Source organism: Amyelois transitella, chromosome 12, assembly GCF_032362555.1.
Source record: "Amyelois transitella isolate CPQ chromosome 12, ilAmyTran1.1, whole genome shotgun sequence".
Taxonomy (NCBI): domain Eukaryota; kingdom Metazoa; phylum Arthropoda; class Insecta; order Lepidoptera; family Pyralidae; genus Amyelois; species Amyelois transitella.
This window is the reverse complement of record NC_083515.1, coordinates 152,363-179,776: the sequence shown is the minus strand read 5'-3', so window position 1 is coordinate 179,776 and position 27,414 is coordinate 152,363. Positions and strand designations below refer to the sequence as shown.

The following is a 27,414-nucleotide window of genomic DNA, read 5'->3' as shown; positions in this document are numbered from 1 at the left end:
ACAGAAAAAAGTAAGAAAAAGAAATATCAAATACCATAAAATAATAACAAAAGAAAACAAATAAAAATATCTATACGCTACGTAAAATAAATATACATTATTCAAATTTCAAAGAAATCGTTAAAGCCGGTTTTATGGTATATGATATTTCTTTTTCTTATTTATTTATTTAAATATCAAATACCATAAAAAATAACAAAAGAAAAACAAATAAAAATATACGCTACGTAAAATAAATATACATTTTTCAAATTTCAACGAACTCGTTAAAGCCGTTTTCAAGAACGCGAGTACAAATATTTAAGATATAAAACAAATTGATAAAAATTGTCATTGAAAGTTTCGTATGTAGGTATATGTTTTGTTGGTGCGGAACGCAATTACATTATAAATAGTAAAGTCAGTCATTAGCTAAAGGAACTAGCAATTTCGTTGTAAAAAACTTGTGCCATTACGAACAAAGTCGTGTCGACTACTATCTTACAGAAAAAAAAAACGGGGATTGGAACGAAGGAAGTAGTGCGTGAAGGCATATGACATTGCCTATATGAATTTTGAAGTCTAATTTAGAATCAATCATAATATCCAGATATTTTACATAATCATCCCTTATGTAAGTATCTACGTAGAAATGAATTGTCGGTAACGCTTACCACACATTCAGTTAGAATAGAATAGATTAGTTTTTCTTTTTAAAATTGGATACATGGTATCACTTATTGACGTCACATCACTTAAATCGTATTATAACTACCTACTACCGCTTCCAAAGCACATGTGTAGAAGAAGCGACGAAATAAACTACACTGCAGCATTTTCACCGGATGTCAATTTACAAATAAAGATCTCTTATTCTAAATCGTGGACGAATGCACATTGTCTATATTAAAAAAACATGAATGAATGTAAAACTATTTCTATGCGAGTTAAAAAAAGCATTAATAGGTAGATACAAATATATTTATTTATTCAAAACTTAGTCTATCTTTAATGTTAAAAACGAATGCGATATACCAATAAGTTTATTATACTAAATAATTTATTGCATAGCCTTAAAGTATAAAAAATATGCCCACAATAGGAAAATGTAAAGAAAGGATAAGGCCCGGATTTCCGTAGTAACTGCTTTTGGAGGCAACTTGAGCTATGTGGAACGTTTCCGTCAGGCCTGGGATACTGTGGTTCCGATGCGCTAGTGTCGCACGCCCCTATTGGCTACTTATGCCACCACATTTTCGTCCATGTTATTAGTCTTAGGCTTAAAATAAATATGGCAACTCGTAAGTCAACAACACCGAATTCAAAGTTCACAAAAATTTCGCAAAGATTGCTAGAGTGCTAATGGACCATTTTTAATATATGAAATAAAAATTAATAATTAATATTTAATTTTTTATTTAATTAAATATTAAAAAATATAAAGATTTGCGTACATAAATAATGCATTTTTGTCTTATTTTCATAAAATAATTAAAGTACAATAGATTAGAAACCTTAACAGCATTTTTCGATATTGAGTAGGTACATCAGTAGCTTGTCGACATTAGTTTAGCTTGCACATCACTTGTGACAGATGCGACACTAGCGCTATGCGCATATAAAGGAACTAAACGGTGAAATGAGTATCCTAACATCTTTAGACATTATATATTAATATCTGTGGTTTCAGTTTAGGCTTGGCGAGCGCATACTACACATCGGTGCAAATGGAGGACGGCGCAAGGCTTCTGTTACTGTGCATCTGCAATATTACAAGGACAACCAGCGAACTGCTGAATTTTAGAACAAAATTTCTTTTTAGAAGACATAATCAGGAAGGATTTTGGCCGGTCGATTTACGGGGACCATATGAAGAAATCACTCAGATAAGTAAGATTTTTGTTTTTAAACCTTTACCTCTACCTCTTGGGTAACAGAACGAACATAACGCACACGAAATTGGGCACGCACCGTGGTGCACTAAGAAAGAGTTCAGCAGAATTCCCGCGGGCACTGAAATTATGAAAGTGGTAGAAATCTGTTATTTGGTATATTAATTAAATAAAGGCAAAAAAGTAGTAGAAAAATTGTTTATATGCATATACGGTCACATAAAAAAAAGAACAGAACAGAAATATTTTCAAAATCGGATACAAGGTATCACTTATTGACGTCACATCACTTAAATCTAATTATAACTACTGCCGCTTACAAAGCGCGCGTGTAGAAGAAGCGGCTGAACAAACTACACTGCAGCATTTTCATCGGATTTCAATTGTAGTGAAATGGAAAAATAACTATAATATGTATAACAATCGATGGTACCTACTATTATTCTTTAAAACATTTTACATATTAACCAGTAATATTTAGGAGATATTCATACATTAATCACGTCTTTATCCCTCACGGGGTAGACAGAGCCAACAGTCCTGAAGAGATTGATAGCCCTCGTTCAGCTGTACTGTATGGCTAAATGATAGAATTGAGATTTAAATATTGATAGGTTGCTATCCATCGCCTTAAAGAATCTCAAGTTTATTAGCCAATCCCTTAGTCGCCTCTTATGACTCCCGTGTGAAAGAGATGGAGTGGCCCTGGTCTAACGTGCTGAGAACCACACGGCATATAAATTAAGAAATGCGATTGCAGGGTTTAATTAACAGTTTTCTGTATACAGGACTTCCTTTTGAATATTGAATAAATTTAAGATAAAATCGAGGATATCGAGATCGACAGCTCCTCTTGGAGGCAGTTTCATAAGTCGGATGGTGCCAACACTATTATTATTAGTGAAAGACATTGCAGCATTGCAGATACGACCATTTTTTTGGGGTTCGAGAGTACGTGCCGTACAACCACCCACATCTACAGATTGCGCGCGACTGAGCGCGTTCGTGATTCAGTGACTAGTGTGATAGCGAGCAGTCTAGTTACTCTCAGACAGTTTTTATATCGCTTGTTGAAAAACGAATTGTTACTTGGGTAATGTTATACGGGTTTCTACCTACTCGTCTAGTCTCGAATAGACTAAAAGGCCACGCACGCCCAACTGGATGACCCCATGATGGAATTGAGATTCAAACAGTGACAGGTTGCCAGCCCATCGCCTATAAGAGGAATCGCAAGTTTATAAGCCCATACTTCAGTCTAATATTCACGTCTTTAGATCTTACGGGATGGACAGGGAAACTAGGCTCGACTCGAAGGCTACTTTAAACTGGGCTCCGCTCCTGTAAAAAAGTTCTTACCCATATAGGAATTTCAAAAAATCAATTTAAGCAGATGCGTACATCATAGAAACTATCTACATGCCAATTTCTGGGCTGTGGGTTGATATATCAGTCAGTCAAACAGTCATCTTTGCGTTTTAATATAATGATGAATGACTAATAAATAATTTTATAACAATTTCTTTATTTCGGTTTAATGTGAGGGTAAAAATTAATTTTTTTATTAATTTAATCTATTATATATAAAGTGCCGATTGTCGAGTGTATTGACGTCTCGCAAAAAGGGTCTTAACAATAGGCAGTGGGACAACGCCGTGGTTTCGTCGTCTGCGTAACAAATCTGGTTGAAACAGAACAGTAGGTACCATGGAATTTGAGGTATACTAATAGATGAAGGGATTGAGATAAAAATAATGACTGATTGCTAGCCCTTCGACTAAAAGAAGAATCCCAAGCTTAGAAGCTTTCCCTTGACTAATACAATCGACACGGATAAAAAGCAGTTGGCCGACACTACGGTTAACCAAATCATGGAAGCTTGCCTTAGATGAATGTGTTCTAAGCGCCGGGAGCCACACGGCACATTGATATGGTGGTTATTAGGAGTAATGTTTCATGATGTTGTTCTGTATTTTGTTTAAGGGTTTTGGAACTTCGTTTATAATGAGTCTCATCATAGAACGAGGCGATACAATAAAGAAGTTGACCCGTCGTCTCTGTCGCCGTTGAGCGGTATCGTGGAACAGTTGGCCGCCGTGCACCGCGACTTAGTGGATGTGAAGCGGGAGAGTGCGGTGTTGTGGTTGCTGGCAGAACAGCTCAACGAAGGTGACACAAGTCATTAAATATGTTCATGGAATAGTGAAAAAACAAACCATACCTACATTTAATAGAATAGAAACTGACCGATGTCTGTCATTAGCATCCGTAGGGCGTCCACTGCTAAACAAAGGCCTCCCCCAATGACTTCCACCTCGCACTTTAGGAGACGACCTGGATCCTTCCCGGGCGTGGTCTTTACTCGAGAACTTTAGGTTCCATTGTCCATCAGCCCCGATGTCTGTGCCCGAAAGATATTTTCAACATATACCTATATATTTCAATCTTTTCGACGGTATTCCACGTTAAGTTGTTGTGTCTATAATTATTATTGTTACAGGCCTACACCGAGTGAAGCACAACTTGCTCCGCGCGCTGCTGGAGTGCGACGACCCCGCCTGCGTGGAGCTGCAGCGGAGACACCACATCGCCGAGCTGAACACTCACTTCCCCTTCACCCCGGTAGGTACTTACTTGCCTATTGCCCCAATATCTTCAAATTTTTTGAAACGATAAAAACGGGACCAGATTAGTAAGTCTCCGCTGTCTGTCTGTCCGTATGTCCGTCTGTCTGCCACCAGGCTGTATCTCAAAAACAGTTATAGCTAGAAATTTCATTCTTTTCAAAATTATGTATTTACATTGCCGCTGTAAAAAAAAATTTAGAAATTGAAACAATATAATAGGAGAAGTTACAGACAACATTTTTAAACGGTTTTATTTAGCTCACCCCGTTTGTTTTATTCTTGGGTCAAATTTAGTAATTCAAATTTCACCCTCTTCCTGTCAACCGATTAATCTGAAATTTTGTATACACTTTGGATTTTGGTGACAATATAATTATGTTTATTCATTATCATTATAAATTCAAGATGGCCGCCGTTACAAAATGGCGGATAATTTAGGTTTCATTAATCCCATCAATATGGGTATCAAATGAAAGGGCTCAACAAGCAGAATACAATATACTATAAAAAATTGAAATCCAAGATGGCGGCCTCTACAAAATGGCGGATAACTTAGGTTTTATCAATCCCATCAACATGGGTATCAAATGAAAGGGCTCAACAAGCAGAATACAATATACTATAAAAAATTGAAATCCAAGATGGCGGCCTCTACAAAATGGCGGATAACTTAGGTTTTATCAATCCCATCAACATGGGTATCAAATGAAAGGGCTCAACAAGCAGAATACAATATACTATAAAAAATTGAAATCCAAGATGGCGGCCTCTACAAAATGGCGGATAACTTAGGTTTTATCAATCCCATCAATATGGGTATCAAATGAAAGGGCTCAACAAGCAGAATACAATATACTATAAAAAATTGAAATCCAAGATGGCGGCCTCTACAAAATGGCGGATAACTTAGGTTTTATCAATCCCATCAACATGGGTATCAAATGAAAGGTCACTATCATGGGCTTCTACAATACATGAAATGCAGGGCAGCACTGTGGATCACGCAGTCGTATACTTAGGTGCGAAACTGTTTGAAGAAGGTCAAGCCTACGTGGCTCTTAGTAGAGTAAGATCTTTGCAGGGACTACGTATAGAGGAGTTGGACTGCAATAAACTAACGGGCAAGAAACCTTGCAATAATGAAGCACTAAATGAATTAAACAGAATGCGAAATAAAAACTAAAAACTAGAAAATAAAAATAGGTAAAAAAACTTTTTAATTTAAACGGTTTTATGTTAAACATACATTGCAATGTTTAATATAAATGTACTAAAAACCAAAAAATAATAAAATAGATACAGTCATGGGAATTATAAACATATGCATAGAGTAGACTAAAATAAAACCGTGGGGCACGTCAATTGTCTACAAATTATAGACTTAATGTGCGATAGAAGAATCGTTTAATTCGTCGTTAGGCAGTTGGCCCGCAGACGGTGCGCAAATTACTTACTATTTTGCTGGCTAGCGAGGAATCGTTTCACTGCTCGTAGTTTGTCTTTAATCGACAAAACTTATGATAAAAGTACTACTCGCTCAACATTATGAAACCCTAAAACTCGCTTAATCGAGCTTGCTAACTTGTTTCCACATTCTAGCCCTACTTATCACACGTCCATCGTTGTCGGTTGAACAACTGCCTAATTATAGTGTAACATTACAAAACAAACATTTTAATCAACGATTGTAGACAATTGACGTGCCCCACGGTTTTATTTTAGTCTACTCTATGCATATGTTTATAATTCCCATGACTGTATCTATTTTATTATTTTTTGGTTTTTAGTACATTTATATTAAACATTGCAATGTATGTTTAACATAAAACCGTTTAAATTAAAAAGTTTTTTTACTGTTTTATTATATGTATTGATTGATGATATAGTCACAAGATAGAGGATTAAAAGCGAGCAACCACTTCAAACCAAATTTCCCAGGAGACGTTTTGAGATTTCTTTGTTTTTTTCTCCAAACTCGAGGAATTTTACACATAATATATGTTTTTAATGCTTTACCTAGTAAAAGGTTGTTTTATTGTGTATATTTTGTATAGCTATGTTATATACAAAAGGGAAAATGTGTCAACTCAGTTATTCAGTAAAAATAAAATCAGATTTCCTGATCGCAAGCAACGATATATTCCGATGAAGAGTAATAAGTTATTTTAAGTTGAAAACAAGTAACCAGGTGATACCTACTTGTTTTCAGGTTGAAAAAAAATTGTAGAAAAAAGTTTAAGAAAAAAATATTTCTAGGGTTGCCGCATACGAGTCAAGTTGCGATTTTTTTGGATGTCGTAAAAGACGACTAAGGGATAGGCTTACAAACTTGGGATTCTTTTTTAGGCGATAGGCTAGCAACCTATCACTATTTGAATCTCAATTCTATCATTAAGCCAAATAGCTGATCGTGGTAAGTCTTTTTAAGACTGTTGCCTCTGTCTACCCCGCAAGGGACATAGACGTGACCATATGTATGTATTGAAAATACCACATCTCAATTTAAAAATCTGTTTCTGAAATATTTGGTTTTAATTTTTTTTTATTAGAGGTGTAAGTGTTCCCCACCCCTGTCACCTATATGGACGAGAAAAATTACAGCAGTAGTATATATATCGAGTTAAAAAGAAATCGAAAAGGCGGTCTACTAACAAAATGTGCCGGGAAAAGTAAAATTTCATACAGATTTGATTGAAAAAATTCAAAAAGTACATTAAAGATGAGCTTTGTAGGAAAGCCTATTACAGCACGGAGGATTATATTAATGATAAACATGTGTGGCCCGAGCTTGTCATAATGGCCTCTTAAATGCTTATGTGTAAAATTTTTGTCATGGTGTTGACATAATATGTACAGTGTGTACATATTTTATTTTATCTTTATTTATTTGAAGAAATTTTCGTATTGACATAATTAGTTCTACATTCAATCATGTTTTTTAATGTAGACAATGTGCATTCGTCCACGATTTAGATTAAAGAGATCTATATTTGTAAATTGACGTCCGATGTAAATGCTGCAGTGTAGTTTGTTCCGCCGCTTCTTCTACACATGCGCTTTGGAAGCGGTATTAAATAATTCGATTTAAGTGATGTGACGTCAATAAGTGATAGCTTGTTTCCAATTTTGAAAATAAATCTATTCTATTCTATACTATATATATGTCCCGTAAGTATATCATTTATTTTCACAGATGCCCGACCTCTCTGAGCTGCTCAACAGCGTGTCGTCGCTGCTCGATGACCACATCAAGGAGGAGGTGGCCGAAGGGCTGCGTAGCGTGGCAGACAAAGTAGCTATGCTGGAAGAAAAATCCGTGCATTATTTCCACAACATATCTGAAGCAGGGAGGGCAATGTGTATGTCATAATATAGTCACAGACAGCCAGCCCTCTGGGGCGACCTCTTTCAGTGAACTTTAGAGTTATTCCGCTCTGATCTCCCGAGCGGTCACGATCACTCTTCATTATTATAATACCTTTTGTCTGATCTGATCTGATCTTTTGCTCCCACGTCCCAGACTGAAGAGGTATAAGGATGGAGTAGAAAATAATTTTAAATCCACTAGGGTACCAGATTTAAAGGATCAGACCGGAATAACTGGAACTTTTACGGCGAACGAAATCGCAGGCTTCTGAATTTTCCTAAAACACAATGAAATCACCTTCCATGGTAAATAGTCATGATAATAGTTTGTGTTGCAAAAGAAACGGTCTTCTACGTTGTGGGTCGTCAGGGCCGATCTATCGGGCCCGCAAATTTAAAGTTTCATCTAAGTTGTTAGCAGATACACTAAATATGTATGTATTTACTAAGGGACACACTAAATGTTGCTCAGGTGACACAAGATTTAGGAATCGTTTGTGAAAGCGGGCAATAATGATCTAAGGATGAATCGTTTTTAAGGAGAAGGTAAACTTATTTAGCTTCAAGTAGGGGTCAGCACGAGCCACCGGCTGGAGCTGCGGGTGCGCCGGACGAGGCTCGATGTAATACAACTGTTGTTTAACTTGTACTTTACAATAGTGGGTACCACTCCATATCTTTTCCATGGATGTCATAAAAGACGACTAAGAGAAATGCTTATAAACTTGGGATTCTTCTTTCTACTCGAATCTCGATTCGAGTAGAAAGAAGAACGATGATTTGATTCCATCATTTAGTCATACAGCTCAACGTGGCCTTTCAGTATTTTGGAGTCTGTTGGCTCTGTCTACCCCGCAAGGGATATAGACGTGTATGTGTGTTGTTGTTTGACAGCGTACATGCAGATGCGAACACACCGTGCGTTTTACTTCTGGGCCTACGACCGCTTCGAAGATTTGGAGCAAGTGGAGAGAGTGCGCGAGCACATCGAAGACTATTACTTTTCACAAATCAGACATGTGGTGTTCACCATCCTCGTCATCCTGGCGGTAAGATGTCACTCCATGTATCTCCTCCCTCCTCGCCGAGCGCGCCGCGAGCCGCCGGTACGCAGGCCTGGGGGTGCTACGCGCGGCCCTTACCCAGGCTATTTACTAGCGACCCGGCCCGGCTTTGCGCTCGTAGTATTCATGTTTTATAGTCGGCTGGCCCTGACAGAAAGTCTTTTTCAGCTTCCTTTGACACTGTTCCTCGGTTTGGTGCTCGGCTTCTGCGGCACCCGGGCTAAAGTGGACGGCTCCTTCAGCATCTGCGGCAGAGACAATGGAGCGCGGTGCGTGTATTGGTGAGCGAGCGCCCGACACACACATACACGAATTGAATCCAAAGATGGCATTGATATTCAATTTCAAAAAAAATTTAATTAGCTTTCTATTAATAAAAAGTCTTAGTTTGGTTCGGTTTCTTCCGGCTAAGAGCCAAACATTTATCTAATAGGTAAAATTAAACATTCATATTAATTTATTTACCAACTAAGTGTAAGTGTACATTAGGAATAACTAATAAGTCTCTTGCTTTACGCTCGTCGAAATCAAAAACTCCGTAAATTTACTCAAGGGCTTCATTTATACGAGTATGTTGTAATTTTTTATTTTTTTGGACAAATTACACAGATTGAGTTAGCCTCGAAGTATGTTCGAGACTTGTGTTACGAGATATTAACTCAACGATAATATATATTTTATAATAAATACTTATATAGATAAACATCCAAGACCCAGGCCAATCAGAAAAAGTTCGTGTCACATCATGCCCTGGCCGGGATTCGAACCCGGGACCTCCGGTGTCGCAGACAAGCGTACTACCGCTACGCCACAGAGGCCGTCAAATTTGTTTCAGCGCCATGGTGCTATCAATACTGGTGTTCAGCGTGTGCGCCGTGCTGTTCGCGACGGTGTTCGCGTTCGGCGCGCTCCTGCACCGCGCCGTGTGCGACCCGTTCGGGTGAGGGGCTCCTTGTTTGATACTCGGCTCGACAGAGCCAACTCCACTTACACTAAAGTAAGAATTATGTTTAGCACAAATTATATTTACAAGGCTCAGAGTTTTAACAAGGCCAGATGCTGCTTCAAAAAAAAATGGACGTCCTCTCCAAGGTCCGATGTGATTTACTCCGGACTGATGAATCTCTATAGAGATCAGGTCTGACCAGGTATGGAGTGCTACTTCTACCTGTGCGATGGATCAACTTGAAAATTTGAAGGTATCGGCAGTCATGCCGGAAGAATTGTTGACGACGAGCTGCTGCAGGGCCTCGAACATGAGACGCGCTGACTGGTAGCGACTCTTTTACAGACTTAACTTCAAAGAGGGTGCATTGTGACGCAACGTGATCCCCCTTGTACCTTTTCATAATGGAACGTCACATCATGTGTTTGCAGCGATTTCACTCATTCAGCAGCAGTCTTTTCAAGACTGGTGGCTCTATCTACCTCGCTAGGGATATAGACGTGATCATATGTATGTATTTATGTATTTATTGATAAGATTGCTAAGTAGCTAAAAATAGAACAGAAATTTTTTATTTTAATATTGGATACAAGGTATCACTTATTGACGTCACATCACTTAAAATAAAATAAAAACTATTTTCATGTACTCTTACATTGCCTCATTCCCAGGAACCCGCTGAAAAGTTCAATGTTTCGTTTAATAGACGAGTTTGTTTACCTTGACAAGATCATCTACAAGGACGGAGCCGTGAGCGTCCACGAGGGGGTCAAGGTCAGCAGGGTCCTGCACGACATTATGTATTTTACTAAAAAAACACACAAGTATTACTACGAGGTAAGTTTGTATTATTTTTAACAAAACCTTAACCATTGGCATAGTGATAGAAGTAGTGTTATTGTAGAACGGACTTCAGTTGAAGCTGAACAACACAACCGCCCACCATCTGAGCGCATGCGTTCAGTCCGGCGACTAGTACACGATCTCCTAGCAAGCAGATGGCATGCATTGTTTAATAGGTTTTAGTCTGTCATCGTGTCTTTATAAAAGGGGTTTGCCTGTGACGGATGAAATAGTTATTCCTATTGTATTGTCAGCATCCGTCGGTGGGAGTGAAGCGGCGTACAGTCTGCACGAAAAGCGTTTATTTTGCGGATAATGATTAGCGACGCAAACACTGACGTCATACGTAATTATTACCATGTTAAAAATTTTTTAACTCCACTATTTCTATCTATGAAATTATATATTTTTTTATTTTTCTGAATTCTGCAGCAAATAATCTACAAACGGTGTTTTTATTTTAACGATATATATTTATTTGAAGTCCATACCTACTAGGCTTGGTTCTCTTTAGAGTCCGCTACTTGTGAATGAAACATTTCTAATAAGATGTTGATATGTTTAATTGGGCTTTAGGTATTAAAGCATAAGGTATTATTAAAACTTTTAAACTTTCGCGTTGCTTCATTATTAATTTCCGTTCGCATACATTACCATAAGATGTGTGAAGTATTTTTATATCTAAATAGTTGGCTTTTCGAATTACGGTATTTAAGAATTGTGGTATTTGATCTCGTGCATGTATTTTGAGATTTTCATATGCTCACTTCTTAGCGGACGTCCACACGTAAATAATATTCTGTTTTAATATGAATACTGAATAAAATAAATAACTTTTGCTAACTAAAGCACTTCTGCAGACGTTTCAAGTCCGGCGCCTCTTTGGGATGGACAAATACAAAATTTATCTTAACAACAGCGCAACCGTTATAAAGAAATACATGAAAATATTGAAGGAGCTACCTCCTATAAAGCTGGATGTTCCCGCCAATCACCTGAAAGACAGTACCAGGCGAAAGCTGCGGATTCTGGCTCAAATTCCATTCTCCAACCTCGCTGATGAGAGGTATACAAGAATCATATTTTTTTTCTTATATAAACTTTTTAATAACAAGTATGAAACCCGGTTTAAAAAAGAATATGTATATGTACATACATACATACATATAAAAGGCCTTAAATTATTATTGAAAGGCCACGTTCAGCTGTATGGCTTACCTACTGATAGAATTGAGATTCAAACAGTGACAGTTTGCTAGCCTATCGCCTACAAGAGGAATCCCAAGCTTATTTAACCGCTCCATTAGTCGCCTTTTACGACATCCATGGGATTGATATGGAGGTCCTATTCTAAAGTGCTGGGAACCACACGGTACCAAATATGCAAATATTAAAAAAGAAAATAAGAGGCTTTGCTTTAGTATGCGACGAGTAATCGTATTGTGTACAATCTATCACATACACATAAATAAAGTTAGGAAGTACTTATATTGTTTTCGTATTACATACCTATTTGTATTTTTGAGGACACTTACTCCAAAAATTAATGTAGGTATGTAGGCGTTGTCGCGTACAAATGTTACTAGTTTGCACATCACCCCTGCTACTTACAGCCCGTGCAAATGATTTTTTGTAATTGTTCAATTTGATCTCGTGAATCATGTATCTGCGACTCAGATCTTGACAGTGCAATCACAAAACTAAAATTAAATAGAAAATGACCAGTTCGCCCATGTCGACTCTTTGCTTGATTTGATTGTATTTTATTTTGAAAACCAAAGCCATTGTTTTTTGGTCACTGGCCATGTACTTAGCCAAAACAAATAAGGTCTATCATCGTTGAGAGGAGAGGAAACATCGGAGGAATTAGGAGAAATGTATAATAATTGCAATGGTACTTGTGTTCAGAATTCCAGCAGCGCTGAAGACGAACTCGGAGCGGCACACCAGCGCCTTGCAGACGGTGTCGCAGCTGGCGGAGGCGCTGGAGCGCGCGGCGCGCGGGGCGGGGGGGCGCGCGCCGGCCGGGCTGCGCGCCGCCGCCGCCGGCCTGCGCGACCTGCGCCAGCGCACCATCCTGCCCATGCTGCAGCTTTCGCAAAAACTCAATGTGAGAAACGATGTACACCAATGCAGCCGATAAAGTTTTGTTGTTATAAAAAAAGAAAAAAATTCTCTCAGTATTTAAAATCTGTTAAGGTATAAAATAGGTGCATGCATGATCCCGGTACTATAGAATAGGTCTACTCCATCTCTTTCGATTGGTTGTCATAAAATCCGACTCAGGGATAGACTTTTAAACCTAGGATTCTTGTTTTAGGCGATGGGCTAGCAACCTATCACTATTTGAATCTCAATCCTATCATTAAGCCAAACAGCTCAACGTGACCAATCAATCCTATCCCTTCGAGGGATACAGACGTGACTATTTGTAGGTATGTATAGTGAGCCCGGAGTGAGTGAGGGCTTCTCAAAGTCCTCCTCGTTGCCCTTGTAAGCACACACAATTTCAGATTGCACAGTATGACAAGACTTCAGACCTCCGGTCCCGGGCGAGTACTGTGGTCACCTCTCAAACGTCACACACCATCAGCCACTCAAAGCGAATACGGCGCCCGCAACCAATAGCAGAGTATACATTGCGGAGGCAAAGATGTCACAGATCGCAGCATAGATACAACCTCCGCTCAACATCGTCCGGGCCTGACGCCCGGCGGAAGATCTTACAGATGTATGTAAGCAGATAATAAATAAGTAGTAAAATATGATTATTTTTATTATCAGACAACAACGCGCAAGTTGTACGAAGCTCGCCATTTCAACATCACTAACGTGACGTTGAGTGAGGCCATAGAGCAGATGATGACGGAGCTGGACGAAACCGAGTGGTACCTGCGAGAGGGAGCTGGCGAACAAATCAAGGCTGTGAGTGTCACTACATGACCACGTCATTATTTATCAAAATGTAAAATAATTACGTGTTGGTTAAACTAAATAAAACAACAAGTTAAAACGTAATATAAAAATCTAAACTTATCTGAAATCATTGTCGTGAAAATTAACAAAAGACGGTCGTACTTTTTCGCCTCTCAAATTGTTACTTTTTATAGCGGCAACAGTAACTGTGTAAATTAAATAATACATTTTTGAACAGTTACTTCATCATAGATACAATTTTACAAAGATAAATTAACTGCCACCTGTTAACTGCTAGATAATGCTTCTTCAATCTATTGTGCACTTGTATTTTGTGCAATGAAAACAAAGGAGATGCTTGTCATCTCAAAGGAGTAATGAATCTCCACACAGAATTGAGCCGTGTGGTAATACCGTTCAAGACGCAAGTACATTTCCCCCAGACGTTGTTGCGGGAGGCGAAGGACATAACAGAGGAGACGCTGCATTTCTACGACAACATCGTGGCGACGCTGGCGACGCCGGCGGGCCACTTCATGCCGCCCGTGGTGCGCAGCGCGCGGCTGGCCCTGTGCGAGCACGTGCTGTGGCCAGTCGTGAGTGTTCACTGTTTTATTTATTTTCCCGCTATAGTACTGAACACGAATCAAATCATTACTTAAAGGAAAAATTCGTATTTTCGTAGATAAATCAACATAACTTTCCCAAAATCTAAATAGTCTCTGTTTTATTTTTCGAGGGATGTATTTAATTGAGTATATTCAAAGTAAATTTTACTCTTTTTTTTAACTGAAATTGCACTGAAAGTTGAATTACATACTTCTTTAACGATTGCGTTGAAATTTGAAACATTAGTGCATACAGAAACAGTCTCCATCCAAGAAAATTAGGTTTTTCAATTTTTCATCTTAAAACATTTTCCCATACATCGAGATCGATTTATTTGGTTTTTGCGCCTCAATAGCGTGCCTCAATAGTGCAGTGGTTAAAGCCACCGGTTTTCACGTCGGCTCTACGTCGGCGGGCCCGGTAACGATTCTCAGCAAGGAATAGTTTTTTTAACTATTTTTAAGGCCAGCAAAATGTCATTACGTGAATCAGTTTTGGATTTTGTGATACTGTAGACTCTGTTTATCCCGTTAGTTAATTTTTTCTGACGTCCACCGAGCACAACTCGGTCACCCAGGTGCTGTGTTGTAACCTTGTCCCCGGTTTGACAACGTTCGTGCTGCTCGCCGCTAACCCGCGCCTCTGATGCAGCACGGCGTGTGGCTGAGCCTGCTGTGGAGCATGCTGGTGTTGCTGGGCATGCTGGCGGTGTGCCGCAGACTCGCGCGCATCTTCCTGCAGACGGACCCTTACCCCGGGCCCGAGGTCGTGCGGTAAGGTCAACAATATGTTAAGAAATAACTTCTCCGACATGGCCCACCAACCTGGATAAGCAACTCTCAGAAGCCATTGAAAATTATATATTTTATGGGCATGGTATATAAAATTCAAGTAGGTAAATATTTTTATTTACGAGTATCACGCAACCGTTGATAAAGGAGATCAATGAGAAGGCTTATAAACTTGGGATTCTAACTTTTTTTTTAATAATACATTTCTTATTCTGTGCCTGTTCCTCATTTGGTGGGCCCGCCTCGCAAGCTGACGCCAAGCCAGTAGTGAAAGGGTTGGGTTTATCCATGTTTGCGCGTCCGTGCCGAACGCTATCTCCAGCACGAGGCTAGCGGTCGCCCACTACTCGCTTTGTTTCGCATGTGCCGCAGCGCCTACGACGCGGTGAAGCGGTTCGAGCGGCGCGCGCGCAAGGAGCGGCGGCGCGGCGGCGCGCGCGGGCTGTGCGCGGGCGCCTGCAACGACGTGCGCCTGCCCGCGCCGCCGCCCGACGCCCACTGCTGCCACAAGGTATACTATATCCTGTCCTATTGAACGACCAATCATTTGTAAACATATTTGAACTCTCGTTCTCGGACACTGCTCCGACGAAATTAGATTCAGCTGGGTCCCATGTCTGGAAGAATTCGTTTTTCCTATATTTCACCTAAAAATGTTTTCCCATATAAGATGAGTCTAGGGTAAGATAACTTTGGCCCCGCGCACGTATCTGTTGGTATAGTGGTCAGAGCGAGGGTTTCCCGGCTTGCGTTACTGACTTATGACACACTAACACTATGGACAGCCGAAATGGATAGAAAGCTCAAATTTAACATGAATGTTCCTTGCGAACATAAATTGATTACACAAAATTGTCGATGCAATACTGGCAAAACTGCAGGTTTATTCTTATTACCCTGCATTTTGATTCCCCACGTATTTTATTTATTTATGTACCTATATGATACTTGACGGGCAAGAATAATTTGTAATGACAAATGCTCGTGCATTTGTTTTATTTTCAGTATTAACTGTGGCTTGAAGACGAGGCGGCCGTCGGTTAACACTCGAGCATCGACCTGACTACTGTAAGCTCCCGGTACCTACTACCTGACCGATGTCTGTAAAATAATATTGGCAAAAAATCGATATAGAGGATCCTAGACAACACAAAATGAAGCCAAAAATATCTGTCGAGCGTCCACAACCATATCAAGTGGAACAAACAAGCGGCCGAAGCATCCTTTTCACCCCCAATAAAAAACGAAAAATGCCTGAACTTCCAGTAGCTGAGCAAGCATTGTATAAACACGGTATGTCTAAAATTTCATTTAATTTGAACCCGTTTTCACTCACTGACTGATCGTCAATAGTCCACGGCACATTTAGCAGACCTTTTAAGGTACCGTCCAATTTAGAATATAATTAGTGTTTAGTGTCTAAATTAAGGGTTTTTTTAGTTTCTGTCCTGTTTTTTAAGATAACAAAGTGATATTTCCATGAAAAACATGCTGTAAAGAACCAAGTCTCGCAAGTCAGTTATCGTGGCAAGTGGACATATTCAGTATCTCCCGGAGTCTCCCGGAGGGAGAGAGCCGTGATTTTATGTATGAATGTAACAAAGGTAACCAGCCTCTGGTTGACGGCTAATGCTCAGGGCTGTTTGACATTTATTTTGTTTTCAGTAAAAGGGCCAAATAACAGCAACTCTCAACACGCTGTCGTAATCGTATTGTGATTTTGGATAGTAATGGACGCCATCGAATCAATTCACGAAGTGTTCTTAAATTATTTGTATCACACGTCTTTTTAGTCTGTGTTGTGTACCTCGTATTACTCTCTGTTCGGTATTTTGTGTCCTTAAATGTTTTTTTGTAATAAATTGATTTATTCAGACAAACATATTTTTCTCTCACATTGAGTCACAACATCTGCCTTGGTGCCATATGGTTTCTGGTACTTCTTTACAATAGGACCACTTCATCTCTTTCCCCATATTTTTTATTATAATATCAAATGTATAATTACTGGAAAACTAGGTACGGCACGTATTTATTTCCTTTTAAACTTCTTAACGAATCCACATACATATAGTCACGTCCATATCCCATACGGGGTAGACAGACCTTAAAGTCTTGAAGAGACTGATAAGATACGTTCAGCTTTTAGGCTTAATAATAGAATTGAGATTCAAATAGTGACAGGTTGCTCGCCCATCCCCTAAAAGAAGAATCCCAAGTTTTTGAGTCTATCCATTTGTCGCCTTTTACGTCATCCATGGGAAAGAGAAGGAGTGGTCCTATTCTTTTTTCATTGGTGCCGGGTACCACACGGCATTAACGGTCTCTTGGTTTTTAACTGTAAATCGCGTGAACTGCTAATTAGATTATAGTAAGATCAGCCGCGAACTGAAACATATGAGAAGGAGCTATGAATGCTGAAACAAATCTAGCTGAAGCTGCATCTGCTAATTGTCGAATCTTTGTAACAGCGTCAGCGGCAGAGGTAAGAAGTCTATTGGAATGTTTAGAAATATGAGCACCCCACTGTAGTTTTGCAACTACTATTATTCCTTAAAACTTATTTTGAACACACTCAACCTTCCAGTAGTAGGTACCTATGTCAGGTTGGAATGGTAAACAGGGGTATGTACAACATTTTCGCGATGGCGATCTAATGTTTTAAGAAATGTCATCGGCAAATGACACTTTGCCAGCCTGTTATAGAAGGCAAGATTCTCCTTTTAGGTGGTGGGCTGGTAACCTGACATTTTCTAAATCTTAATCCATCAATGAGCCATCCAATGTGTGTCAGAATCGCGGGTGTACTGGCTGTTTATAAAATAAAAACAACGTCAGAAAAAATCTTTTTTTTTTATTTACTCAGCACAGCACCTTTAATATTTTTTAAATATTTAATATTTGTTTCTGCAGGTACACAAAAGGTACCAAATCTACATATACATACAGTTAACTTACCATGTAGGTAAGTTAACTGTATGTATACATATGCTAACTAGAAGTACACCCGCGGTCCTGACGTCAGGATGGCGGGTGTACCTACTTTATTTAAAATCTTACATAGAAGGAGGTACACAGATTTTTAGGTTACACTGAGGTACACATCAAGTACGTTTTTAATCCAAAACAAATATTTAAATCCGTGAAGTACACCCGCGATTCTGATACACATGCTATCCAGCTGACTTGACCTTTCAATTTCGGTCAGTTTAATCCTAAGAAATGACAGAGAGATACGTCGGGTACCAACGTCTCCGATGCTTATGTATGATTTTTAGCATCAGTGGTAGAAGGGTCAAAATATGTGACTAAAATCAAGACTCGCAGCTTGCTCCTACTGTCTATGTAAGGAAACCTGCACATTGGCAACTGCGTGTAAACGTGGTCCAATATAGGTGAAGTTTCCCTGCAAAGTTTGGGTAGATCATTGACATCTCAATTCTAGGGGTCTGGGCACAGGCGGATCATCCCTTACGCTGTTCTTTAGAGAGGTGAGAATGTAGCCAAAACTTACACCAAAAAGAGAAGAATGTAAACAAACTGACATACATGGTAAAGTAGCCACCATGTGAGGCGACTAAGGAGATATAAGCACGTTCTATTGTGCAAGCTTCCTTACTGGTCTGTTAGGACAAAGGCACAAAGAAAAATGCTAGTGGTCCACACCGGGTGAACTGAAAGGTCTTCATAATTGAGTGCCAGCTGCTTCTCTTTTCATGTACAGATGAAGCATGTTACAAAGAAAGAATTAAATAATAATAAAAAAGATTTACTTTACTTTTTAAATTATGCTATTTACAAAGTTACAAACTAAATATTTTATATAGGTAATTAATGTTAGGCATCGACACTGAAACATCTAGTGACGACCAATTAATGGTTTTACTCCGCAAATGTGTAATGTGAACGGAACTCATTTATCTGCGTCGGAAATGTCGGCGGTGTCGGAGTGGCGGGGGTGGCGGGGGGCCAGCCGCCGCGCCACCTCCCCCCGCGCGCCCTCCACCACCAGCTGCTGCCCGCGCGCCGACAGCGTCGCTCTCAGCCGGTGCAATGCCTGTGCGCGTTGCAATAAATACTGTTAATTATCAGGTTTCTGGGAGCCCCTTGTGCGCGTTTGCCGAAAAGGTTGTTGGAGGAGCGTCAAGCTCTCGCCTAAAACCGCGCGCTGTAATAGTAAATGCCCTTCAGGCAAACTATGTTCTTATAGTCAAAAAAAAGTTTTGTTTTATTTATTGGGGACAAATAACAATTTGATACTATGAACTGGGTACATTGAAAACAGTTTAGGTCACCTGTGCAGCGGTGTGGTCCAGCAGCGCCACGCGGCGGCAGTCGAGCCGCAGCGGCGCGCCGCGGCGGGCGGCCGCCTGCGCGCGCGCACACACGCGCTCCGCGTTCACGTACAGCAGCGCGCCCGGCGGCGTCACCACCACCGCGCCGCCCTGCGACACACCGCCGACCTCATTGTTTTTATTTTCACAAATAGGAATGATTACAAGTGTTAAAACAATGTGTATTACTTAATAATATGATTGAATACACTGAATTATCTGTATCTGCGTTTTGAATAAAAACTGTAAAATGAGCAGCGTTGTAGCCTGTGCGCCTGCCCACTGTCCCACCTTGTCCACGCTGACGGCGACGGGCGCCCGCGCCAGCGCCCGCACCAGCAGCGCCAGGCTGGTCAGCGTGCCCGCCAGCACGCTCAGCTCCACCGCTCTGGTGACCCCCACCACGAAAGTCACGCTCAACACCACCAGCTCCGACTTACTCTCGCGCCACAACGTTTTAACTGTGCCCAAGTCGATCTGTCAAGAGAAAGGTTCAAATAGACAGAGAAAAGGTAAAAGTTGGTTATAAATGGCATAATTTTTACTACCGCGGCTCCGGGACCTAGCAAACATTAATAATAAACAACAACAGCATTAATAATACGTTTAAACTTTCGCGTTGCATGATTAATGTATGCAAACAGGAATGAACGCGAATATCAAAAACAGTATGTGCGCGTTAATTCCCGTTTGCATACCTAGTTAACTGCTCAGGAACACACTCACCATGAAGATGACTGCGCAGATGAGCACGGCGGAGAGGCAGGCGGTGGGGATGTAGCAGAACCACTCCGTCATGAACGCTAGCGCCAGCAGCGTGATCACGCCTGCAAACATACAGCCCACAATTAGGCAAGCAGGCCTTAAAAGCATCCGACCAGCGGCCGCAGCAAAGCTGTGAATAAATCTCAGAATTCAATATGAAAATGTTAATTTTAGAGGCTGGTGTACTGAGATACAAGCTCTGCTTAATTTACCACCAGTCTCTCACAAACTTAAATGTAATTTGCAACATATTGTTTATTTTGTTAATATATTTATAAGTACATAGATTGTGGAGAAAAAGAAATTTGAATTTTTGAATTTAAATTGGTGACTCAACAGTCAGATTCGACGTCAATTTGACCAATACATAATACTTATAACTTCTTAGGGTTTCTCCCCTATCAAAGATTAGACAGTATCATGGCAATTATCAGTTCCAGCACCGCTGTTGGAAGCAGCGAGGTGGTAAGAGATAGTCACCGGCGTAGAGGCCGGCGGCGGGCGAGCGCACGCCGGACGAGTGCGACACGGCGGAGCGCGTGAAGGCGCCGCAGCTGGGCATGGCCCCCACCAGCGAGCCCGCCACGTTGCACAGCCCCAGCGTCAGCATCTCCTGCGAGGCGTCCACCCGGCCGCCAGCCGCTGCACAACGACAAAATTCTAAATTTTTTTCCATTATTATACGATATACTTCCTATCGCTTAATAATTGTCAAAACGTATGGTTTAACAACATTGGTTGACGTCAAATAAATTACTTAAAACTAAGTTTACTGCCGCTTCCAAGGCGTCAGTGCAGAAGAAGAGGTAACAAACTGATGACGACACATAAATTCATAAGATGTCACTTGCCCTATGGGACCTTTGGAACAAAATCGAATCAGTTTACCATGTGTTTAATGGAAGAGATGGAAATCACGTCTATTTCCCGGAGCGGTAGATAGAGACTTTGTCTCTCCACTTGCCTCGTTCCCGTTCACTTTATTCATATTCTTAGTTCTCTTCATACAAGCTGACCTCACCTTTCGCGCTATACTTTACATAATTTACTTACTTACTACTTACTTAGAATAAGAGACAACTAGAAGGATTATTTATGTGTGTCAGAATCGCGGATGTTCCTCACGGATTTAAATATCTGTTTTGGATTAAAAACGTACCTGATGTGTAACCTCAGTGTACTTATCATAAAAATCTGTGTACCTCCTATGTAAAGATTTTAAAATAAAATGGGTACACCCGCCATCCTGACGTCAGGACCACGGGTGTACCTCTAGTTAGCATCTGAGGTAAGTAAACTGTATATGCAGATTTGGTACCTCTTGTGTACCCGCAGAAACAAATATTAAATAAATAAAAGATATAAAGGTTACTGGGAAAATGACAAAAGAAATTAAATAAATAAATAAAAAAAAAACAAAAATAAAATAAATTATATTAATGACACCTGTTTGAATTCATTTATTTTTAGTTATTTATACTGTAGTTAGTTTTATAAAATAAAAACGACGTCAATGAAAATATTTTTTACAGTTTACTTACCTCAGATGCTAACTAGAGGTACACCCGCCATCCTGACGTCAGGATGGCGTGTGTACCTATTTTATTAAAAAATCTTTACATAGAAGGAGGTACACAGATTTTTAGAATAGGTACACTGAGGTACACATCAGGTACGTATTTAATCCAAAACAGATATTTAAATCCGTGAGGTACACCCGCGATTCTGACACACACGATTATTTTAGAGTGTAATGTTAACTGCGCGGACGCTGCAACCAACTCGGTGCGACACTCACTGAAAGCCTTGGCGATGGCGATGTTGGCGAGCACCATGACCACGGGCACCATGAGCACGCCGGCGCCCAGCTCGCGCACCATGTCGCCGAAGCCCGCGGTGGCGTTCCCCGCGCTCACGCTGAAGGCCGGCAGCCGCAGCGCCGGCAGCCCGGGCTCCACCACTCCTGCGCACAGAACAACGCCACTCTTTATACTCTTCTTGACGGCACCCGCGAATTTAGCGCCACTTTTCAATCAAATTCAAGTTTTTTGCAAAATACAAGAGGAACTATGGTTTTTACCGGGATGAAAGGTGCCCTATGTCGTTCTCCAGACTTTTTATACGAGAATATTTCAAAAAGATTGATTCAGTAGATAACGCGAAGAGGTGTGAGGAGGTAACAAACTTACTTCGGCATTTATAAAATTAGTATGGATTATACCTATTTGGCATATAATCGCTACATGTGACATACTTTCTGACCACGCTATCAAATATATTCAATTAACGTTTGCAACACCCTAAAGAGTGAGATTAGGGAGTGAATGATTGATTAAAATTTCAGTTATGAAAGTCATAAGATCAGCTTCTATATCGGTCTGATTGTGAAGAAAAAACCGTAAGTATTGTTTGCCAGCTGCTTTGCTCCCGGCAGAACGTAAAGGTAATCAAGGAAAAGGGCTAATAAACGACTCTACTTTGATGCGATGGGCTAGCAACCTGTCACTCTTTAAATCTCAATTCCACCATTAAGCTTTACAGCTGAACATGGCCTTTCAGTCTTTCCAAGATTGTCAGCTCTGTCTGCCCGTAGGGATAGAATAGGGCATGAGACTTGCCAGAGAGCCGCACGACAGGCCGCACGTACGCGAACACGGAGGCGGCGAGCACCACGAGCGCGTTGCGCGCGATCGACACCAACCACAGACTCCTGCGCAGCGCCGCGCGCTTCTCGCTCACCTTCACGTCCTTCAGTTTCTGAAACGAGCACACATGATACTTAAAACATCTACGTACATATATACACGCAGCCCCGGGGAAGTTGGATAGACAAGACTACATGTTTCCACTTGCGGCTTTTGCTTCATCCACAATACATTCCCAAATCTGTTCGTGCAGGCTCATCGGTTTAGGGTACCTTCTTTTGCCTTAACCCTTCGCCAGAATCCTGATTTGATTAAGGTACGTTAACCTTTTCAATGTTCCCATCCAAGTTACAACAGAAACATAGTCCCAGATTTGTTGCGAACACCCTCACTGTTAAATTACTGAGAATAACTTTAGGCTTGTTTCCAAAGGGGTGTTTATGAGGGACGACCCCTAAGTGAGAGCGACTTCCTCGGTGCTACATTAGACCGAGTTGCCAATTAAGCGGAAACCACCAATCCCATGATTTTGTAGCAATTTATTGTGATGTAATATCTTGCTTATCATATCCCATCAGAACTGTACTAATCCAACTGAATTGGACAACGGGAAGTTTGGTTAAATTTAACTTGCAAGATTTCATACAAGTCAAGTTAAATAACAGTTTATTATAAAAACAGTATAGTTTGTTTATTATAAATAAATAAACAGTATAGAGGTCGGATGGGAGACTCAAGTCGTAAAGTGTAAAAACACAACTCCCCAATCCCGGATCCATGGTCAAAGGTACGAGTATACTCCGGGATCCTCTCCAGAGTGGTGAGGATGTAATAAGGTAAGGCTATAGACAGAAGGAAGAAGTACTGATGTGCAGTTTACCCTGAGCAGAAGCAGCGCGGCGCAGCAAAGCAGGCCGAGCGCGAGGTCCGGGTAGCTGAGCTGGCGGCGGCGCGCCCAGATGGCGGCCGCGTTCTCCCACAGCGACTCCGCGTGGAAGCGCAGCCCGAGCAGCCCCTTGAGCTGCGACACCGCGATGATCACCGCCGTCGCCGACGTGAACCCGCTCGTCACGCTCGGCGAGATCAGCTCCACCAGCCCACCTGACATTTTACATCAATCAATCAATATTGAGATATATATAACTATATGGATGACTCAATAATGATTGCAACTGCATAAATGTAAATTGATAAAGTTGAGATTAAAAGAAGTATTTATTAAGTATTATCTCAAATTTAACTGTAACATGGTCACTGTTGATTGGTTTATACTTATATGTTCGATCCTGTCATGTCATGCTTCCTCAGTTGCAAAATGAAATCATTGAGTTTAGACGCTTGTTGTTCATTTTCAAGATCACGCAAACAAACATCAACCTGAACTCCATTACCAGCCACTCATCCTGGGTGTACAGGTTTCCACACTATGCAGTTTTCCTTCACCGTGCCAGCATAGGTTAGAAATCCATATAAAGAACATACATAGCTGTAGAAAGTGTTAGTTATCCACGGCCACCAGGAACTTGGGCTGTGCAGCACGCTTTTCATTCCGTTTGCCCACCGAAGTTCTATTGGCAACCAACTCAAAATGTAAGTAAATGACGGTGTACCTTTCAATAAAAAAATAGTTTTTTAGTAAACTATCTCTGGCCCACGATTCCGCTCGCGTTTAATCCTTTTTCTTATTTCAAACAAGGTATATATATGTAGATAGATACACATTTTTATAATAATACGGTATATACAAATTTTCTCACCAAGCCGCAGCAAGGCCATGAGCATGACGACGCAGCCGGAGAGGAAGGTCAGCAGCACCATGTACTGCACGGGCAGGGCGCGGCAGGTCTGCAGCGTCAGCAGCGCCATGAGGCTGGTGGGCCCGATCGACACCTCCTTCACCGTGCCCAGGCACGTGTACAGCATCGTGCCTGCAAACACCCACGAGGATCTACTAGCCCGCCTCAAATGCTGTTGCTGTGTGCACTCCACACTATGGGTAGGCACGGAATACAGATGTTGGGTAGGTCATGGAAATCAGTTCTGTGGTTTTGAAGTGAATAACGGACTTTCACACTAAAACACTAGATGTTGGGCGCGGTCTCGGTCCCTTTGTACATTTTAACTTATTCTTTTTTTTATTTTATTTTATTTCAAAAGTAAACAAACTGTTAACATAGAGTAAATCAGTAAAAAATGCCACCCCGATTGTACCCGACTCAAAGGTCCACCCTCACACTGGTTGCATCACCTCTTAGGATAGCTGGATGATGGAGCGGTGGTCATACCCTCTTTCACGTAAACTTCCTCCTAATTCTCTAACGAAACTTTTCGCTATTTCCATTCTAGGATATATTCTATCCGTGTAGATACCACGTGCAGATAACGGATAAGCTTATAAACTTGGAATTCTTAAAGGCGATGGGCTTGCAACCAGTCACTATTTGAATCTTAATTCTTTCATCAAGCCCAAAAGCTGAACGTGTCCTATCAGTCTTTTAAAGACTGTGGGCTCTGTCTACACCGCAAGGGATATAGACGTGACAATATGTATGTATGCATGTGTAGATACCAATTTTCATTCAAATCTGTCCAGTAGATTTTGCGTGAATAAGTAACAAACACACATCCTTACAAACTTTCGCATTTATAAAACTAGCTTCGCCCCGCGGCTTCGCTCTCGTCGAAATTTTGGATTAAAAAGTTACTTGTTATGTTATTCTAGATTACATTTGGCATAAAATAAAATAAATGTTCCTTGGTGCAGAGATGATGGAGAGGCATCAAAATGTTGGATCGTGTCAAAGTTCTGTTTTTTTTTTGTTTTTCTTCTTATCGTTTTGGTGAATGGAACATTACCCGCTGACCGTTGAATGAGCATTCAGACTAGTATCTGTAGAATATGAGCGTAATTGTTTTGTTATCTCTGGGACAAAATGAATGGGAATCACAATAGCCGAGGTGAAAGCCCGCTAATCATTTGCTGCTTCAATATAGTTGTCTTAATTGATCTAAAGGTACCTATCAACCTTTCTTTAAGTACATATCTACTAAAATAAAGGTACTTAAACAATGCTCGCATTGCACCGTACAGTTCTTCTGGGCTGACTAAACTTAATTCATTTATTTAGCAGGTGTCCGGGGATATCAGGTGGCCAAACCTAATTTCATGAAGTCCGCACAAATTTGCAATTTTTTTGAAAAAGTTTTAGCAGCGCATGTATGAGTAGTAAGTAGTGTGTATGTAGATGTAGCCAAATCTATTTTAAAAAAAAAATGTAATTCGATAGATAGTACATATATTCAAAAAGCAATCTGGCCGCCTTCTGAGTGTTGTGGTGTTGTTTCTCTTTTTACTTTATTTCACGTCCAAATTTCGGTGTTTATTCATTAACAAATTTTTTGTCACAATCTCAGTAAGGTTAGGTTTGCACACTTTACAAAATTTGCAATTCGTTTGCAACTTGACCATGCGGGGAGCAAGTTGCTGGGAAAAATTACAGGTGTGTAGAGCCCTCATATTTTGAAAGGAAAGCAGGTATACGGTGTACGTTGATGGCGAACGACTCTTAAATAATGAAATACTCGTAAACAACAAACCCATGAAAGAGGAGTAGAGGCCGTACTGGACGGGGCGCTCGGCCAGCGCGGCGTAGGCGATGCTCTGCGGCACCAGCATCAGGCCGAGCGTGACGCCGGCCACGAGGTCGGCGGCGGCCGCCAGCCGGTCGTAGCGGCGCGCCCAGCGCAGCACGGGCAGCCGCCGCGCCAGCCGCCGCCGCCAGCGCCCGCCGCGCCCGCCGCCCCGGCTGCCCGACAGCGACGCGCCTTCCTCCGCGTCCGACCACGCCGGCGGGGTCATCGCGACACTTTATTATTCAACTAAATAGATAAGTTTTTAATAACTTTTTTTTGCAAGCGATTATATATTTTATTATAATGATTACAACCGCCTCCCTCGAGCCCGCGGCGCGAACGAGTCGAGACTGCGAGAGCTCGGCGAACTGTTTGCGCAGTTTAAGGCGGCTGTCTGGTCGTGATAGCGAACTCGCAACAAATACAGTTTAATAAATTAATCAAATGAGATGCTCCATTTCCGCTGTTTGAACAGAGCTACTGGATTTCGATACGGAGTGGAAAATGTTGAGGCGGACCGCTTAAACCTTGAATTTTGGTCTTATCAGACCGACGGCGCCAATTACAACCCAGTAAAAAGGTTAGGTTTCTATGCTAGCACCAAAAATCATTTTTGCAGAAATTTGACTTTCACTGGTAGATTAATTCCAAAGCTTGTGACAACAACATTCATTATGAAGTCAAAAGAGAATAAAGTAAATTAAACATTGATAAGTTTAATTTATGAAAGATAATCTTATAGTCATAGATAGTGGTCATATCTTGGTGTCCTGGAACATAGGCAATACTCAGGTGATTTCATTTTTTCTATGCCTGCGAAGGTCTATCGTCTGAATAAAATATTGACTTTGATTGATTTTTAATTTTAGCCCGGGTCGCGCCTACCCGTGAAAATTTTGCCTCTCGCCAAAATAAATAGCTACCTAAGTACCTGTTTTGTGTCATAACTAAGTATCTTTTTATTTTCTTGGTTTTATTTTACCGTGACACGTTTATTGTTATCA

General features: G+C 40.8%; 2 protein-coding genes across 2 annotated transcripts in view; one reads left to right on the top strand and one right to left on the bottom strand.

Annotated features, from left to right (window-relative positions):
* The window catches only part of LOC106142332 (uncharacterized), a 42,743-nt gene extending 26,521 nt beyond the window's left edge, over nt 1-16,222 (top strand). Inside the window, exons 4-18 of the mRNA XM_060946871.1 lie at nt 1,670-1,869; nt 3,855-4,040; nt 4,372-4,493; nt 7,692-7,857; nt 8,759-8,913; nt 9,097-9,209; nt 9,764-9,868; nt 10,546-10,711; nt 11,578-11,783; nt 12,626-12,827; nt 13,502-13,642; nt 14,077-14,229; nt 14,894-15,015; nt 15,406-15,544; nt 16,039-16,222. Of these exons, the coding sequence (XP_060802854.1) occupies nt 1,670-1,869; nt 3,855-4,040; nt 4,372-4,493; nt 7,692-7,857; nt 8,759-8,913; nt 9,097-9,209; nt 9,764-9,868; nt 10,546-10,711; nt 11,578-11,783; nt 12,626-12,827; nt 13,502-13,642; nt 14,077-14,229; nt 14,894-15,015; nt 15,406-15,544; nt 16,039-16,044 (2,182 nt within the window). The 3' untranslated portion in view covers nt 16,045-16,222. The remainder of the gene's footprint in view (nt 1-1,669; nt 1,870-3,854; nt 4,041-4,371; nt 4,494-7,691; nt 7,858-8,758; nt 8,914-9,096; nt 9,210-9,763; nt 9,869-10,545; nt 10,712-11,577; nt 11,784-12,625; nt 12,828-13,501; nt 13,643-14,076; nt 14,230-14,893; nt 15,016-15,405; nt 15,545-16,038) is intronic.
* Nucleotides 16,223-18,786: 2,564 nt separating this feature from the next.
* On the bottom strand, nt 18,787-26,832 carry LOC106136733 (sodium-independent sulfate anion transporter). Its single transcript, XM_060946841.1, has 10 exons — nt 26,375-26,832; nt 24,535-24,705; nt 23,658-23,878; nt 22,751-22,889; nt 21,931-22,095; nt 20,613-20,774; nt 20,094-20,194; nt 19,659-19,844; nt 19,337-19,478; nt 18,787-19,098 (listed from the first exon to the last, which is right to left on the bottom strand). The coding sequence occupies exons 1-10, from the start codon at nt 26,634-26,636 to the stop codon at nt 18,947-18,949; spliced, it is 1,701 nt and encodes a 566-aa protein (XP_060802824.1). The 5' UTR covers nt 26,637-26,832; the 3' UTR covers nt 18,787-18,946.
* Nucleotides 26,833-27,414: the final 582 nt, after the last annotated feature.

Bases quoted from the DNA above. Each gene is read 5' to 3' on its own strand.
- LOC106136733 (XM_060946841.1), bottom strand. From the start codon at position 26,636: ATGACCCCGCCGGCGTGGTCGGACGCGGAGGAAGGCGCGTCGCTGTCG. The intron at 20,775-21,930 runs GTGAGTGTCGCA...GTCGTTGTGCAG, and splicing joins CGCCATCGCCAAGGCTTTCA to CGGCTGGCGGCCGGGTGGAC. The intron at 19,479-19,658 runs GTGGGACAGTGG...GGTGTGTCGCAG, and splicing joins TCGCCGTCAGCGTGGACAAG to GGCGGCGCGGTGGTGGTGAC.